Genomic DNA, 16,551 nt, shown 5'->3' with positions numbered 1-16,551 from the left:
CATTTTAATAATTTGTTTGGACTTAATGAGGAACCACCCATCAAAGAAAGATCTGAGGGCCCAGGGGGGCAACAGGGAGGGCAGGGGGACTCCTAGAGACTAGGGAGTCCTAGAGTCCAGCCCTAAGATTGCCTGAGGAAACATCTGATCCTCTCTCAGTCCCCACCACGCCCTTCCCAGGTCCATCTCTACCTCAGTAAATCTCAAGCTGGGGCTTTCCCATTTTTCCACATCCGACCCCCTTCTCCCTCCTCCTCCTCTCAGCCCTCTGGCCCTCCCTACACTTACCCACAGTCCCATGTCTCCACAGTAACGAAACCAGCATTTCCCCTCTGCCAAATATGTGAGCAGGGTTGTTCTACCCTCACCTAGCTTTCTTAGCCCAGAAGGTTGTTGCATTTGCCAGGGTCCCCTGGGAGTTGTCCAGCCCAGATGAGGATGGAGGGAGGGGCCCAGGAGACCCTTACTGGGTCCGTCCAGGGGCCAAGCTCAGGCCCCATGTGACTCTTGGCTTTCTAGGACCATCAAGGTGGAGGTGTATGACTGGGACCGGGATGGCAGGTAAGGGGAACTCTGGGGATGCGGAAGAGGAGCTGGAAGGGGGAACTTTGAGGGAAAGACAATCCCTATTTCCTTGCTCCCCCAAACTCCCTCAGGGTGCCTTGGTCCCCATCTCCCATTCACCCCCATTTCCTTTTCTTTTCTGAGTCAACAAGGAGACAGTCCTGGGCTTTGGTAGGGGCAGGTACATCAAAGAGGAGAGAAATGGCCATCTGAGACTCTGAAGGGTGAGAGTTCTCCATCTGCCAGAGAACAAGGGTGGACAGTGTCCTGCCTCCAGCCCACCATCCAGGTCACAGAGGGGCTGCCTTTGGGGCATGGGAGGAGGGTGGCAGACTGGCCTCTCCCTGGCCCCTTGATTTCTGGTTTTCTGGCTTATTAGGCCAGTGCCCTTGGGTTCTGCTTTCTGGATCTGGCATCGAGGTTCCTGCTCCTGGCCCTTCTGCCTTCTCATGACTCCGTGCTGACCGCTATGGCCAGAGAAGGGGGAAGGACAGACTTGTCCAGGGGACTACGGGAGGGAGAGGGAAAGAGGAGGCCAAAGAGTGGGAGTGGAGGGAGAGGGAGAGGGATGCTGGAAGTTCCATTTGCCTCACCGTCCCGCCTTCTCCTCCAGCCATGACTTCATTGGGGAGTTCACCACCAGCTACAGGGAGCTGGCCCGGGGCCAGAGCCAGTTCAACGTCTATGAGGTGAGGATCTGCCCAGGGACCCCCAAGACCCCAGGCCTCTCCCCGGATAGAGGGAGGAGGAGAGCTGGGAACAGCATATTGGGGGTCACTGTGGATCTGGGTACTTGTTGGGGTCAGTGAGTGTTTGGGTGTGGGTGTGTGACTGAGGTCACATCTCTGAGTGGGGGTCTGAGTTAAGGTGACCAGGTTTCCAGGAACCTGAGATGAGATGGGCAGTAATCTCCACAGGGTTGCCTTCTAGAGTGGTTGTGGGATGGGCAAAAAATGAAAAGACTGGGGGATAACGAAGCATGAGCTACACCAGGGATGTGAGGAGAAGAAGGCTGAGGGGAAGTGCCGAAAGAAAAAAGAGCAAGAAAAAGTTGGGAGAAGCCAGAGTGGTGGAGGAAAAAGAGGAAAAGAAGAGAAAGGGGTTAGGGGGAGGGAACTCCCCAGCAGTCTTCTCTTCCTGGCCAGTGCAGCCAAGCTGCCCAGCCCTGGCAGAGCTCATTTTCTTCAGGTATGGAGCCGAAGGGTCAGTTTAATGGGTCTGGGGTGGGGGGGGGACCAGCAGGGTCATTGTCCGTATTATCCACTGACAGAACCACTGCCAAAGCCACATGGTGGCCACAGCGGCCTGGGGCTGCTTGGCTGTGCAGGGAACTTCTGTCAAGAGCAGGTGAAATGTTGGGAAGCAGCATGGCCTAGCTGATAGAGCACGGGTCTGGGAATCAGAAGGATCTGGGTTCTAATCCCAGCTCCGCCACTTGTCTGCTATGTGACTTTGGGCAAGGTTTAGGCTGCAAGTCCCATTCAGGGCATGTACTGTGTCTAAATTGATTAGCTTGTATCTACTCCAGTGCTAAGAACAGTGCCTAGCACATAGTAAGTGTTTAAGGAACCATAAAAAGTTGTTGCCAACTTGTACTTCCCAAGCGCTTAGTACAGTGCTCTGCACACAGTAAGCACTCAATAAATACGATTAATTGATTGATTGATAAAAAAAAGTTGCCCATCTCCAGGCTGGAAGGGGCATCAGCCATTGAGACTAATAGATTCCTGCCTGCCAGGCGGTGGCAAAGCACCACCTTAATTCAATTGTATTTATTGAGCGCTTACTGTGTGCAGAGCACTGTACTAAGCGCTTGGGAAGCACAAGTTGGCAACATATAGAGACGGTCCCTACCCAACAGCGGGCTCACAGTCTAGAAGCACCTTAATGGGTGCTGCCTTAGAACCATCCCCAGAGCTTGACTACTCTACCTATGATGGGTGGGTGGGACTGGAGAGGGGGGGAGTCTCCATGGGGAGTGTCTTGGGTCTATCAGGGTGTCCGTATGGCTATGGAAATAGGTATGCTTGTGTGTGTCTGTGCACGCACACATGTGCCCAATTGGGGAGCTGATTACGTCCCCAATACTCTTTGGGAATGGGTGGGCCGGACAAGTCATCCCCCCAACCCACTATCCAAAGGGGCACCCCATCCTGAGGGAAGGGACTTCTAGACTGTGAGCCCACTATTGGGTAGGGACCATCTCTATATGTTGCCAACTTGTACTTCCCAAGCGCTTAGTACAGTGCTCTGCACACAGTAAGCGCTCAATAAATACGATTGATTGATTGATTGATTGATTGATTGCCAGAGTCATTCCTTCCCCTACCGACCCCTCAGTTTCCTCTGACTGGGCTGCTGGCCGCAGCCCTGAATGTTGTGAACTCTCCCTCCCTCTCCCCCTCGGCCCCCCTGCAGGTGGTTAACCCGAAAAAGAAAATGAAGAAAAAGAAGTACGTGAACTCTGGCACAGTAAGTAGCAGGGGACAGCTGCTTCTGGGATTGGCCGGCCTCAAATGGGCACATTTCTTGCCAAACAGGCCCTGCCGGTGTGGGGCATCTTCAACCCACCCCTCTCCCCACCCTTCTCCCTGCCTCTCCTCTCCTTCTGGTCAGGCCCAGGGCCTGGCAGGCTTGGGCTAGCTAAATAGGACCTAGGGATTTGCCTATGGATGAAAGAGTGGGCAAGCCCAGGGCTGGGCTAGCTGGGCCAGAAGGACAGGGTGTAATTCTCAGTCTTTCTTTTGTTCCTGAGGTGACACTGCTTTCCTTCTCGGTGGAGTCTGAAAGCACCTTCCTGGACTACATCAAAGGAGGGTGAGACATTGGAGGTGGTGGGGAGGGAAAAGCGGGAGGATCCCCTCTGGGTCGCTGGGGAGTGAATTGCCATGGTTTTCACTCCTGGCCCAAGGCCAAGGAGGATGGGTTGCTGCTGCCAATGGTGTGGGCGTCTGGTGCACCTGTCATCAATCAATCAATCGTATTTATTGAGCGCTTACTGTGTGCAGAGCACTGTACTAAGCGCTTGGGAAGTACAAGTTGGCAACATATAGAGACAGTCCCTACCCAACAGTGGGCTCACAGTCTAAAAGACTGCCATGTGGCTGGGTCTCCGGTCCACCCTATTAGCAGAGACTCAAGATTGAGTGACTTCCTGCAGCAGAGGCTGCCAGGAACCCTTTGTGTCAGCAGTGGAACCCAGGCATCCCCTGGGACTGAATCCAGGCTCCTAGACATGGGAGAGAGGAGGGGAGGGACTGTCAGAGGGGACTCTTCACCCCGTGCCTTGTTCTGCCTCTTCAAGGACCCAGATCAACTTTACAGTCGCCATTGATTTCACGGCCTCCAACGGTGAGTACTGAGAAGGGGACCTGGAGGGTAAAGCCCCAGGGGTACAGGATGGGTTTAGACAGCTGAGGGGATGGCCACTGCTGGGGGTCAGTAGGGTGGGTGGGCTCTGCTCCCTTTCAATCAATCAATCAATCAATCAATCAATCGCATTTATTGAGCACTGACTGTGTGCAGAGCACTCTACTAAGCGCTTGGGAAGTACAAGTTGGCAACATATAGAGACAATCCCTACCCAACAGTGGGCTCACAGTCTAAAAGACTTTCCAGAGCCCTGCCTCTAACAAGGGCACCTGGTGGGTCTGGAAGGCTGAATGTAGCCTGTCTTGGGCATGTTCCAGAAGTCCAGACTGGATCATTTTTCTACAGAAACATTCAGGACATGTCTCCCCACTCCTCAGAAAACTCCAGTGGTTGCTAACCCACCCAGATTGAGCTCCCTTTTTCCTCTCCTCCTCCCCATCCCCTCCGCCCTACCTCCTTCCCCTCCCCCAGCACTTGTACATATTTGTACAGATTTATTACTCTATTTTACTTATACATATTTACTATTCTATTTATTTTGTTAATGAAGCGCATATGGCTACAATTCCATTGACACCTATCCACATGTTTTGTTTTGTTGCCTGTCTCCCCCTTCTAGTCTGTGAGCCCGTTGTTGGGTAGGGACCATCTCTATCTGTTGCCGACTTGTACTTCCCAAGCGCTTAGTACAGTGCTCTGCACACAGTAAACACTCAATAAATACAATCGAATGAATGAATGAACAGCAAACAAAAACTCCTCACCATTGGTTTTAAAGCATTCCACCACCTTGCCTCCTCCTACCTTACCTTACTATCCTTCTTCTACAACCCAGCCCACACACTTCGTTCCTCTAGTGCTAACCTTCTCACTGTGCCTCGATCTCACTTATCTCACCACCGACCCCTAGCCCATGTCCTGGCTCTGTCCTGGAACCCCCTCCCTCCTCAAATCCGACAGACAATTACCCTCCCCACTTCAAAGCCTTATTGAAAGCACACCTCCTCCAAGAGGCCTTCCCAGACCAAGCCACCATTTTGTCTTCTCCCACTCCCTTCTGTGTCTCTGTGATTCATTCCCTTTGCTCTTCCCCCACCTCCCAGCCCCACATTTGTATTGATGTCTGTCTCCCCGCCTCTAGTTTGTTATGGGCAGAGAATGTGACTGTTTATTGTTGTACTGTACTCTCCTAACTGTTTAATACAATGCCCTGCACACAGCAGCTCAATAAATGCTATTGAATGAATGAATGAATGAACCAAGGGAAAAGGGGATCCTTGAGCGTCATTAGAAATAGGGTGGATTTTCAGCTGACCTGGATGATTTAGGGGTTCATCTATTTGAAGGGGGGTGGGGTGAAGCAAGTGACCTCTTGAGGACCCTCCCTGCTCCAGAACCTGTGTCCCCTTGCTTTGATCATCTTGGGGATGAGACGGAAAGGGACAGAGACTGACCCCTGATCTCTTCCCAACCAGGGAATCCTTCGCAGTCTACCTCCCTGCACTACATGAATCCATATCAGCTCAACGCCTATGCCATGGCCCTCAAGGCCGTGGGTGAGATCATCCAGGACTATGACAGTGACAAGATGTTCCCTGCACTGGGCTTCGGGGCTAAGATTCCCCCGGATGGCAAAGTGTCCCATGAATTCCCCCTGGTGAGTATCCACCGCCTGGATCCCCAGCCTCTCAGCAGCTCTCCCTGGGAGAAGAGCTGGCTGGGTTGAGCTGGGAAGGGCAAGACGTAGACAGAAGGATGAGAAGACTGAGCCCATTGTTGGGTAGGGACCGCCTCTATATGTTGCCGACATACTTCCCAAGCACTTAGTGCAGTGCTCTGCATGCAGTAAGCGCTCAATAAATGCGATTGAATGAATGAAGAGGAAGAAGCAAAGGGTGGTAGGAGGATTATGGAATGGGGGTGGAAGGAGAAGGAGCAGAGGGTGGAGGAGTGGAAGGATTGGGTGGGGGGCAAGGGGAGGGTGAGAGGGTCTCAGTGACCAGGCTGATTTACAGGAAGGAGATAAAGAAAGAAAGAGAGAAAGAGAAAGAACGAAAGAGAAAGAAAGGAAGAAAGAGAGAAAGAAAGGAAGAGAGAAAGAAAGGAAGAGAGAAAGAAAGGAAGAAAGAGAGAAAGAAGGGAAGAAAGAGAAAGAAAGGAAGAGAGAAAGAAAGGAAGAAAGAGAGAAAGAGAGAAAAGAGAGGAAGAAATAGAGAAAGGAAGGAAGGAAGGAAGGAAGGAAGGAAGGAAGGAAGGAAGGAAGGAAGGAACAAAGGAAGGAAGGAACGAAGGAAGGAAGGAAGGAGAAAGGAAGGAAGGAAGAAAGAGACAGAATGAAAAAGAAAGAGAAAGAAAGAGAGAAAGAAAAAGAAAGGAAGGAAGGAAGGAAGGAAGGAACGAACGAACGAACGAAGGAAGGAACGAATGAACGAAGGAAGGAAGGAGAAAGGAAGGAAGGAAGAAAGAGACAGAATGAAAAAGAAAGAGAAAGAAAGAGAGAAAGAAAGAAAAAGAAAGGAAGGAAGGAAGGAAGGAAGACAAAAGAAAGAAAAAGAAAGGAAGGAAGGAAGCAAGGAAAGAAGAGAAAGGAAGAAAGAAAGAAAGAAAGAGGAAAGAAGGAAGGAAGGAAGGAAGGAAGGAAGGAAGGAAGGAAGGAAGGAAGGAAGGAAGGAAGGAAGGAAGAGGGAGGGAGGGAGGAAGGAAGGAAGGAAGAAAGGAAGGAAGGAAGGAAGGAAGGAAGGAAGGAAGGAAGGAAGAAAGCCAGCCACTTGGACCTTCCTCAGATGCCAGGGTGGGGTCTGTCTATCCTTGGAATGCAAGGCTGGACCAGAGAGGCCACAGGGAGACTGTGTTGATTCTAGACCCAGTTAGAATGTCAGCTCCACTCTGGTTTGCCCAGAAATATGCTCCCGTCTCCTCATGCCCACTTTCTGAGATTTCCTCCTCTTCCATAAAACCATCTTCAGGACCATTTTGGGAGAGATGGAAAGTCTGTCCAGTTCAAGATTCTGTGTCCAGCAGTGGCACCCATGATCCAGGCTTGGAGGAGCCAGGAGCTGGTTGTGTTCTGATGCTGGTGATGGTATTTGTTAAGCGCTTACTATGTGCCAAGCACTGTTCTAAGCACTGGGATAGATACAAGGTGATCAGGTGAGCCCCACCTGGGGCTCACCGTCTTAATCCCTATTTTACAGATGAGGTAACTGAGGCACAGAGAAGTTGTGACTTGCCCAGAGTCACACAGCTGATAAGTGGCGGAATCAGGATTAGAACCCACGACCTCTAACTCCCCAGCCCAGGCTCTTTCCACTAAGCCACACTGCTTCTCTGGACACCCATCCTTTTGGTTCTTCATGTTCTATGTAACATCCCTCTGGTAACAAACACATTATGGCTAGCTCGTCCGGGAATTTATCCAAATCCCTCAAACCTACTGCTATCTTTGGTTCCTGGGGGAGCAAATTCCACATGCTTACCACCTGTTAGGGAAAGAAGTGCTTCTTGTTTATTTTGGTCTCGCCACCTCCAAGCTCCGTCGGGGGCCCCAAGGCCTGGTGAAGAAGGGTTCTGTGTTCACCCTGCCCACTCCCTTCCAGAATGGGGATGCTGAGAACCCATCGTGCAGTGGAATCGAGGGCATCCTGGAGGCCTATCACCGCAGCCTGCGCACTGTCCAGCTCTACGGCCCCACAAATTTCGCCCCTGTGGTCGGCCATGTGGCCCGGTGAGCCCTTGCTCAACACCCTGGGAGATTCTTGTCACTGCCCTTTGGAGGGGCCACGGATGGTGGTGTGGGGACCGCCACTGTGGGTGGTGGGGTCTTTCTGGTGGGACAGCCAAAGCCTCAGTCTCCCCATTAAGAGGTGACTAGCCCAGAACCCTTCCCTGGAGAAACCCCAGGCCCAATTCTACCCACTCTGGGGTGCGCATCTCTCCACTCTCACCCATGGCCAAGGCCCTCCCATCCTTCTTCCTTGGGGAATCAATAATCCTATGGGTCATTGGTCTCTGTGGCCCCGGCCAATCTTCCTTCCCCTCTTCTTTTATCTCCACCCCACTGCTGGGCGTGGGCCTCGCTGTGACCTCGGGAATGAATGATCCCTGCCCTTCATCTCCCCCACCTCCCCTGGCCCACATTCTGGGGTCAGGGGTGAGCCTCAGTCAGAACTCAGCCCCCGGTCCCTACGCCGGGTGGGAGGTGACTGAGGAGCAAGACATGGCTCAGCTGGTCAGGGTTTGGGCCGTCCTGCTGGGGACTTACAGGTCTCTCTGGGAGGTGCTGATTGAGTAACCCTGGGGTGAGCCCTCTTTGTGGCTCCCACAACCGGCCGGAGGGAAGCTGGGCGTCGGTGGGGCTCGGGTACCCTCCCGACGGGCTCGGCAAGAGGCTTCCCCTCCGCAGGTATGCTGCAGCCGTGCAGGATGGCTCCCAGTACTACGTGCTGCTCATCATCACCGACGGAGTCATCTCTGACATGGCCCAGACCAAGGAAGCCATCGTCAATGTGAGCAGGGCCGGGGGCTGGGGGAGGCTGGGACCTGGAGCAGGGGTGGGAGCCATAGGGAGGGGCCAAATGAGGATGGGGAGAGGGTTAGGGAGAAGCCGAAGGCAAGGGCGGGGGTGGGAACCCAGATGGGAGGTAGGGCCAAGACCAGATGAGGCTGGGCGGCTTGGGATACAGCAGCAGGTGTTCCTGCTCTGCACTCTAGTCTTACCTCATGTCACCAGTTTCTGCCCACAAGGTAGAATTGTGGTGTTCCCCGGCCTGGTGGGGACCACTGAGGTCATCCTTTCCATCCCCTTGCAACCGGGACAGTCCAGTCAGAGCGGTGCTCGTCCTGTGGGCAGGGATCGCGTCTCCCAACTCTATTTTACTGTACTTTCCCAAACAGTACAGCTCTCTGCACACAGTAAGTGCTCAATAAATACCATTGATTTGATTGATCGATTGAATTGCTCTCTCCAGAGGGTGAGGCTGATTCTGGGAGGGTGGGAGGGATGGGAAGATGTGGGGCCGACAATCCCTCCTCCTCCAGCCAGCACAGGGGGCATCACTCTTCTGATACCCAAGCATGATCTGATCCATAGACATAAGCAGATCAGATCCGATACGGAAGTCTATCCAGCCCAGTGTTCTGTCTCTGCCAGCAGCGGTGGGAGAGATGCTTGGAGAACCGGGGGATCAGGGAGACCATCTCATATCCCCAGTTTTTCCATCTTTATTATCATTACTGGTAATTGATAATTGATTATTATTGATAATAATAGCATTAATATCATTATTATACTTGTAAAGTGCTTACTGTGTGTCAAGTACTCTTCTAAAAACTGGGGTAGAAACAAGTTAATCAGATCGGACACAGTCTCTGTCCTAGATGGGGCTCACGGTATAAGTAGGAGGGAGACTGGCATTGAATCCCCATTTTATATTTGGGGAAACTGAGGCCCAGAGAAGTCAAGTGACTCGCCTAAGGTCACCCAACAAGCAACTGGCAGAGCCGGGATTAGAACAAGATCCCCCAACTCCCAGGCCCATGTGCTTTCCACTAGGACACACTACATCCCCTAACTTTTTCCTCCAGGGACTTAACTGTAGACAGTCTGGGGAATCTATCCAAACTCTACAGCACAGCTTCCTGGGAAATCATCTCGTGTTGCCCTCCCTTCACCCTTCCCATCCTTGGAGCGGGGGTGGTGGGTCGGGGAGAACCCTGGGGAAGGGGCAACCAGGAGGCCCCAGTGCCAGGAGTGAGGGGCTGATGCGGCCTCAGCTTTTCAAATTCCAGCACAAAGTTCCCCTCTCTTTTTCAATGACCCAGGCTCTTTCTAGGTCTCTTTTCACACACTCTCTCTTTCTCTCTGTCTGTCCTTCTGTCTCTTTCCCCTCAACCCCTCTCTCACCTTACCTGTCCCTTCCTGGCTTCTGTCCCCTCCCCACCCTCCCTGCGGCCCCACTCCGGGCTCCTCCCCAGGCCGCCAAGCTCCCCATGTCCATCATTATCGTGGGAGTAGGGCAGGCTGAATTTGATGGTAAGACACCCAGCAGAATCTCCCATGCCCTTCAGCTCCTCCTTTACCTGCCCCCCTGGGGTTTCCCACTTGATTGGGGGCTCAAGGCCTGACTGGTGACCAAACATCAGGGGTAGGGGAAGGAAGAGGAGACAAAGAGATGGGGAGCATGAGGAGGACTGAGAAAGGCCACTCTTTCTCCCCTTGATGACAGTCTTCCCAGCTTCCAGTCTCCCCCAGCTCCCTCTCTCTGCCCAGCTCCCAGTCTCTCTCCAGGTCCTGGTCTTCCCCCGAGCTCCCAGTTTCCCCCCACCCAGCTCAGTCTCCCCAGCTCCCAGTCTCCCCTGGCCCAGCCTTGTCTCCCCAGCTCACAGTCTGTCCTGCACAGCCATGGTGGAGCTGGACGGCGATGATATCCGGATCTCCTCCCGGGGGAAGCTGGCAGAGCGGGACATTGTCCAGGTGAGCCTCCCTCGCCTCCGTCCCCATCCCCCAGCAGGGAGAGGACTAGCAGGGAGCAGAGACTGGGGAGGAGAATGTGGAACAGCCCTGCTGGGGAGGAGAAAGGACGGGGAAGCATGGGAGCCGACACAGCAGCCAAATCCATCCAGGTCAAGCTGCTGCCTTGGGTGCCCAGTCCAGGGCTTTTCCCCTAGGCTGGGTGGTGAAAAGCCGGCTCTGCCTCCTCCCCTGGGGTACCTCACCCCTCCTCCATCCCACCCTCAGGGCCCCACCCCACCCCGTCTTTCTCTCCTATCCCTCTGATCCCTCTCCCCTCCTCCCAACCTCCAGTTCGTGCCTTTCCGGGACTACATCGACCGCACGGGCAACCACGTGCTGAGCATGGCGCGGCTGGCCAAGGACGTCCTGGCGGAGATCCCCGACCAGCTCATCTCCTACATGAAGGGGCGGGGGATCCGGCCGGGCCCCGCATCCCCCGGCCCCGCACAACCGCCTTCCCTGCACACGCAGATCTGAGCCCTGAGCCCTGGGCCCGGGGTGCTGGGGATGGGAGCAGGAAACCCAGGCTCCAGGGACCCATCAACCCACCCTCTCTATATCCCAGGGCCCCAGGGGTAGCAGGACCCCAGGGCTGGATTGCCGAAGAGCCTGGGGCAACTGGGGGAGGGTTAGAGTGAGGAAATGTCCCCAAGAACAGGAGGAGGAGGAAGAGCCAGGGACTGAGCCTTGTCGGGAGTGCGCAGGGATGCGACTGGAGGCTGAGGACAATGGGGTCTGCAGCTCTGCCCCTGAGACAATCTGGGGGACAGAGGGAGGGGAAGAGGGAGGGTGGGAGGAGGTGAGGGAGAGGGGATCAGCAGTGGCTCTCGCTTCTGCTGAGATAGGAGGTGCCAGAGGGCCTCGGGGGGTCTCTGGATGGATTATCTTCTGATGCCACAGTCTGCCAGGCTGCCCAGCTGCCAGGCCAGAGGGCAGATCCTGGGGCAGGCGGGGAGAGGCCAGCGTGGAGCACGTCCAAGTTACAGGCAACCAACAGGGAGAGGGTGAAGGGAAACTTAGGGATCTGGGGAGACCTTGGGGGACCCTGCCCCAGATCCTTTCTTTGGACCCCTAATAACCCAGGCCTGATCCCACTCCTACCCCAAATGGCTAATTAACAGTCAGTCACACACACGCGGCCTCCCCCTTAGACGCACACATACTCACCCACCACTTCCACACCCGGACACACACATGCACTTACACATAAAGTTAAGTACAGACACATATGTGCACACACAGCCATCCACACCCTCAGACACACATGAGATCCATCGAACAGAGGCACCCATCTTCCCAGGCACATGTGTACACCCATATAAACAACACGCACAGGCACTGCAGAGAGCTGCCTCCCCACCCACGTAGACACGAGCATTCACCCAACACTCACAGCTCCTGAACACTCAAGACACACACCCACACAACCACAGGCCTCCCCAACCCACCAACATCACTCTCTTGTGCCCAGAGTTCCCTGCTCTGGAATGGGCAGTAACTCTGGGCAGTTTCAGCCCTGGCCTGTGTCCCATTTTTCCACAGTCACTCAGTCCGGGGGCTCCGTCCCTCCAGGCGGGTCTTGGGGCTGCTTTGGCGTTACTCTGGCTATGGAGGCAGGGAGGTGGTTCGACTCCAAGGGGCACCCCCAAACATCCAGGTGCACCCCCAACCACCCTGGCTGTCTCTCCCTTCTTCCGATGGGGCGGGATGGCTCAGTTCCGGCTCTGGGCTCTGCCTCACCTTTTCATCTGGGAATTCAGGGGCACCTGCTGCCGATCCTGAAGTGGGATTGGCCCAAAGCTGCCCAGCGGAGGTGGGCAGAGCAGAGATGGGTAGGACTCTGCAGTTCTGACAATTGAACAGCCCGAGTTAAGGGTCAGGGAGAGTCTCGGGCTTGGAAGAGGCCCCAGAGGAGTTGGTTAGGAGCCTCCCTGCCCTCAGTCCAGCTGCGGCCTCTGTTGCTCTGAGGAGGGGTAGGAAGCAAGGAGGGTGGTTTGAGGTAGAGGGGCGAGGCCATTGAAGATCATCTGTGGAAATGATCTGGGTTCTACAATATGTATAACTTCCAAGCAGGAATTACAGTAACAAAGAAAGCCCCACTCCCACCACCTGTGGAAATAGGAGCTGAGCCAGGAGGTGGGAAAGAGCAGGGAAAAGGGGAGGCCACAGCGGCCGTGGCCACAGTTTCCGTAGATGCCCCCTCCTGGGAAAGACCACTCCCTCGTTTGGCTTCCCCCCAGGCCTCGGCTGCCGAGGGAGATCCTCTGGGTCTGAGCGGGTGCTTGGACTTGGGCTTGGATGTGACTGCTGAGGAACTGTTTGGCCTGCAGCTGAAGCTGCTGGGGAGGGTGCCCTGACCAGCGGCTGGTTGCTACGGATGTTGCCTGGCCCCAGGATGAGGCTGCTTGGGGAGAATGCCCAGCCTGAGAGAGGGTATCCTGCCCAGGGGCAAGTTTGCTGAGGAGAATGCCTTTCCTCGGGGTGAAGCTGCAGGGGAAGGTGCCCTGCCCCTGGGTGAGGCTACTTCAGGGCATCCCCGGCCTAGGGGCTTGGCTGGCCGTGGGGAGTGTGTCCGGCCCCGGGAGCATGGCTGCCGGGGCAGTGGTTCTGGGAACAGTTCTCCCCAGATGGGTAGATCGTCAAACCTGGAGCAAGTCTTCCCATGGCTCCCACGCCTGGAGCTCACCCCCTGGGATCCAGGGCTGGGGGAGTCTGAAGCTGAGGCTGGGGAGGGATCCGGCCCCGGGCGAGCTGCCCATCCTGCTCAAGTAGGGGCTGCGATTGCCTTGGGCCAGGTCGCTCCAGCTCTCAGAAGTCACAGGCCAGAGTCACCCCCAGAAGTAGCGCCAGTCCACTCCCCGACTCGTCATGTGGGAGCCCACTGGGGCGGCCAGCCCTATTGTTACTGGGTGATGCATGCCAGTTCTGTCCTGTCGCATGTGGCCGAGGGGCACTGAGGGGAGACGGACGGAGCCTCCCGGCCGGGGCCGACTCCATGCCCCGGACCCCGGTGCCATCGCCTGAGGCAGCTGGCCTGAACCAGGCTCCCCCTCCGCCCCCTGTTTTTTATGTGCATGATGACGGCATCTCACACTCCTGTCTTGTGCTGAGTGTCTGACGTGAGTTGCTCTGTCTTGGATTTGCCTTAAATTGAAATAAACCCTGCCCTTTTACTAGCCAGGCAGCCGGTCTTTTCTTGGCATGGATTTGGCGGTGAGCCAGGCGGGAAGCAGTGTGGCCAAATGGAATGAGTATCGACTTGGGAGTCAGAGAACCTTTCGTTCATTCATCCATTCAATCGTATTTATTGAGCACTTACTGTGTGAAGAGCACTATACTAAGTGCTTGGAAGGTACAATTTGGCAACAGATGGAGACAATCCCTGCACAACAACGGGCTCATAGTCTAGAAGGGGGAGACAGACAACAACATAAAACAAGTAGACAGGCATCAATAGCATCAAAAATAGATAAATAGAATATAGATATATACACATCATTAATAAAATAGAGATATATACTCATCATTAATAAAACAGAGTAATAAATATGTACAAATATGCACAAGTGCTGTGAGGTAGGGAAGGGGGTTCTGAGTTCTAATCCTGGCTCTTCCACTCATCTGCTGTGTGACCTTGGGCAAGTCACTTCACTGCTCCCTACCTCAGTTTCCCCATCTGTAAAATGGGGATGAAATAGCTGTTTTCCCTCTCCTCCTTAGCCTGTGAGCCCCATGTGGAACAGGGACTGCTTCTGACTTGACTACCTTGTTTCTACTCCGGTACTTAGTACGGCGTTTGGTACACAGTCAGCACTTGACAAAAACATAAAAAAAGGCTGGAGCTGAAGAGGTTGGCAAATCGAAGCCAGGACCTGGGGGAAATAAAATGAGCAGAGTGTGGCTGGAGGAGGAACAGCTGGGGACCTAGTGGATAGACTACACGTCCGGGAGCCAGAAGGATGTGGGTTCTAATCACAGCTCTGCCACATATCTGCTGTGTAACCTTGGGTGAGTCACTTTACTTCTCTGGGCCTGTTACCTCATCTGTAAAATGGGGTTTAAGACTGCGAGCCCCATGTGGGAGAAGGAATGTGTCCAACGTGATTAACTTATGTCTACCCCAGTGCTTAGAATAGTGTTTGACATGTAGTAAGCGCTTGACGAGCACCATAATTATTATTATCATTATTAGGTTATGAGTCAGCTGGGAGGCAGTGGGGGCCGTGGATCCTAGGCTTCCATGAGTGCTGATCCAGGAAGGACCTAAGTGCTTGGCACAGTGCTCTTCAAACAGTAGGCGCTTAATTCATTCATTCATTCATTCAATCGTATTTATTGAGCACTTACTGTGTGCAGAGCACTGTATTAAGCGCTTGGGAAGTACAAGTTGGCAACATACAGAGACGGTCCCTACCCAACAGTGGGCTCACAGTCTAGAAGGGGGAGACAGACAACAAAACAAAACATATTAACAAAATAAAATAAATAGAATAAATAAGTACAAATAAAATAAATAAATAGAGTAATAAATATGTACAAATATATATACATATATACAGGTGCTGTGGGGAGGGGAAGGAGGTAAGGCGGGGGGGATGGGGAGGGGGAATTTGTTAAGTGGTTATTAAGTGCCAGGCACTGTACTAAGCACTTAGGTGAAGACAAGCTATTTGGGTTAAACACAGTCCCTGTCCCACCTGGGGCTCGCAGTCTCAATCCCTACTGTACAGATGAGGTGACTGAGGCCCAGAGAAATCAAAGTGACTTGCCCAGGGTCACACAGCAGACAAGTGGTGGAGCCGGGATTAGAACCCATGACCTCTGACTCCCAAGCCTATGCTCTAGTAAATACGACTGAATGAATGAATGGATGAATGACCAGGGTGCAAAGACAGACTGGGAGCAGCTGTCCACAGATCAGGGGAGCTGAGGCCTGGCCCTGTATTCCGCCTGCCTAAGAATCTGCCTGCCAAGTGGTTCTGATCTGGTGGGAAGATTTAGGCAGTACTCTGGGTTTCCATGGAGAAACAGTGTGACCCAGTGGAAAGAACCTGGTCCCGAGAGTCAAAGTATAATAATAATAATCATAATAATAATTGTATTCATTAAGCTCTTGGTATGTGCCAAGTTTGGGGGTAGATAATCACGTACCACAGGGGGCTCGCAGTGTAAATAGGAGGGAGAACAGGAATTAAATCCCTATTTTACAGATGAGGGAACGGAGGTGCAGAGAAGTGAAGACCACCTAGCAGACAAGAAGGAGAGCTGGAATTATGAATCCAAGTCCTCTGATTCCCAGGCCCATGTTCTACCAGTTCCCTGGCCTAGGCTTCTCCTGACTCAAGATTGACTCCCCAAGATTTTGAAGGTCACCCAGCTGGCCGGGCTCTCTGCTGCAGGGACTCCTGCTTTGCTTTGTGTTCTGTCTCCACAGCCAGGCTCCTCTCCTCTGGTTTCTCTCCCCAGCTCCTCCCGCCTGCAATTCTCCTTGGCCTTGAATTTCCCGTCTCCCTTCTAAATGACTCTTTTCCCAGGACCTAACCCCCAGACCCAATTTCTGGGCCAGCACTGGCTCAGCTGCCGGTGAGATCACCAGGTTGCTTCATCCCGAGAGATGTTCCCTTTCAATTAGGCAACGATTTGTTGCCTGGGAATTTGTAACTGGCTCTTTGGCCATCAGCAGCCTCTGGACTACAGCAATTATCAATCAATCAGTTAAGAATATTTACTGAGCACATACTCTGTGTGGAGCACTGCACTAAGCCCTTGGGAGAGTACAATAGAGTTAGTAGACATGATCCCTGCCCTCAAGAAGCTTACAATGTACTACTACTACTACTATTATTACTACTACTAATAAGCAGCTTGGCTCAGTGGACAGAGCACAGGCTTTGGAGTCAGAGGTCATGGGTTCAAATCCCTACTCTGCCAACTGTCAGCGGTGTGACTTTGGGCAAGTCACTTAACTTCTCTGTGCCTCTGTTACCTCATCTGTAAAATGGGGATTAAAACTGTGAGCCCCCCGTGGAACAACCTGATCACCTTGTAACCTCCCCAGTGCTTAGAACAGTGCTTTGCACATAGTAAGCACTTAACAAATACCA

The 16,551-nt window shown here is 53.4% G+C and overlaps 1 protein-coding gene across 2 annotated transcripts in view; it reads left to right on the top strand.

The window, feature by feature from the left end:
* The window catches only part of CPNE5 (copine 5), a 63,783-nt gene extending 50,160 nt beyond the window's left edge, over nt 1-13,623 (top strand). For both annotated transcript variants that reach the window (XM_038749354.1, XM_038749353.1), the window contains exons 11-21: nt 520-561; nt 1,178-1,253; nt 2,983-3,036; nt 3,320-3,381; nt 3,869-3,915; nt 5,412-5,593; nt 7,533-7,660; nt 8,339-8,441; nt 9,910-9,967; nt 10,335-10,408; nt 10,739-13,623. In XM_038749354.1, the coding sequence (XP_038605282.1) occupies nt 520-561; nt 1,178-1,253; nt 2,983-3,036; nt 3,320-3,381; nt 3,869-3,915; nt 5,412-5,593; nt 7,533-7,660; nt 8,339-8,441; nt 9,910-9,967; nt 10,335-10,408; nt 10,739-10,924 (1,012 nt within the window). In that variant the 3' untranslated portion in view covers nt 10,925-13,623. The remainder of the gene's footprint in view (nt 1-519; nt 562-1,177; nt 1,254-2,982; nt 3,037-3,319; nt 3,382-3,868; nt 3,916-5,411; nt 5,594-7,532; nt 7,661-8,338; nt 8,442-9,909; nt 9,968-10,334; nt 10,409-10,738) is intronic.
* The last annotated feature ends 2,928 nt before the right edge of the window (nt 13,624-16,551 follow it).

The sequence above is a fragment of the Tachyglossus aculeatus genome, chromosome 7 (assembly GCF_015852505.1).
Source record: "Tachyglossus aculeatus isolate mTacAcu1 chromosome 7, mTacAcu1.pri, whole genome shotgun sequence".
Taxonomy (NCBI): Eukaryota; Metazoa; Chordata; class Mammalia; order Monotremata; family Tachyglossidae; genus Tachyglossus; species Tachyglossus aculeatus.
Note: the sequence above shows the minus strand (reverse complement) of the source record. Positions and strands in the feature narration are given on the sequence as shown.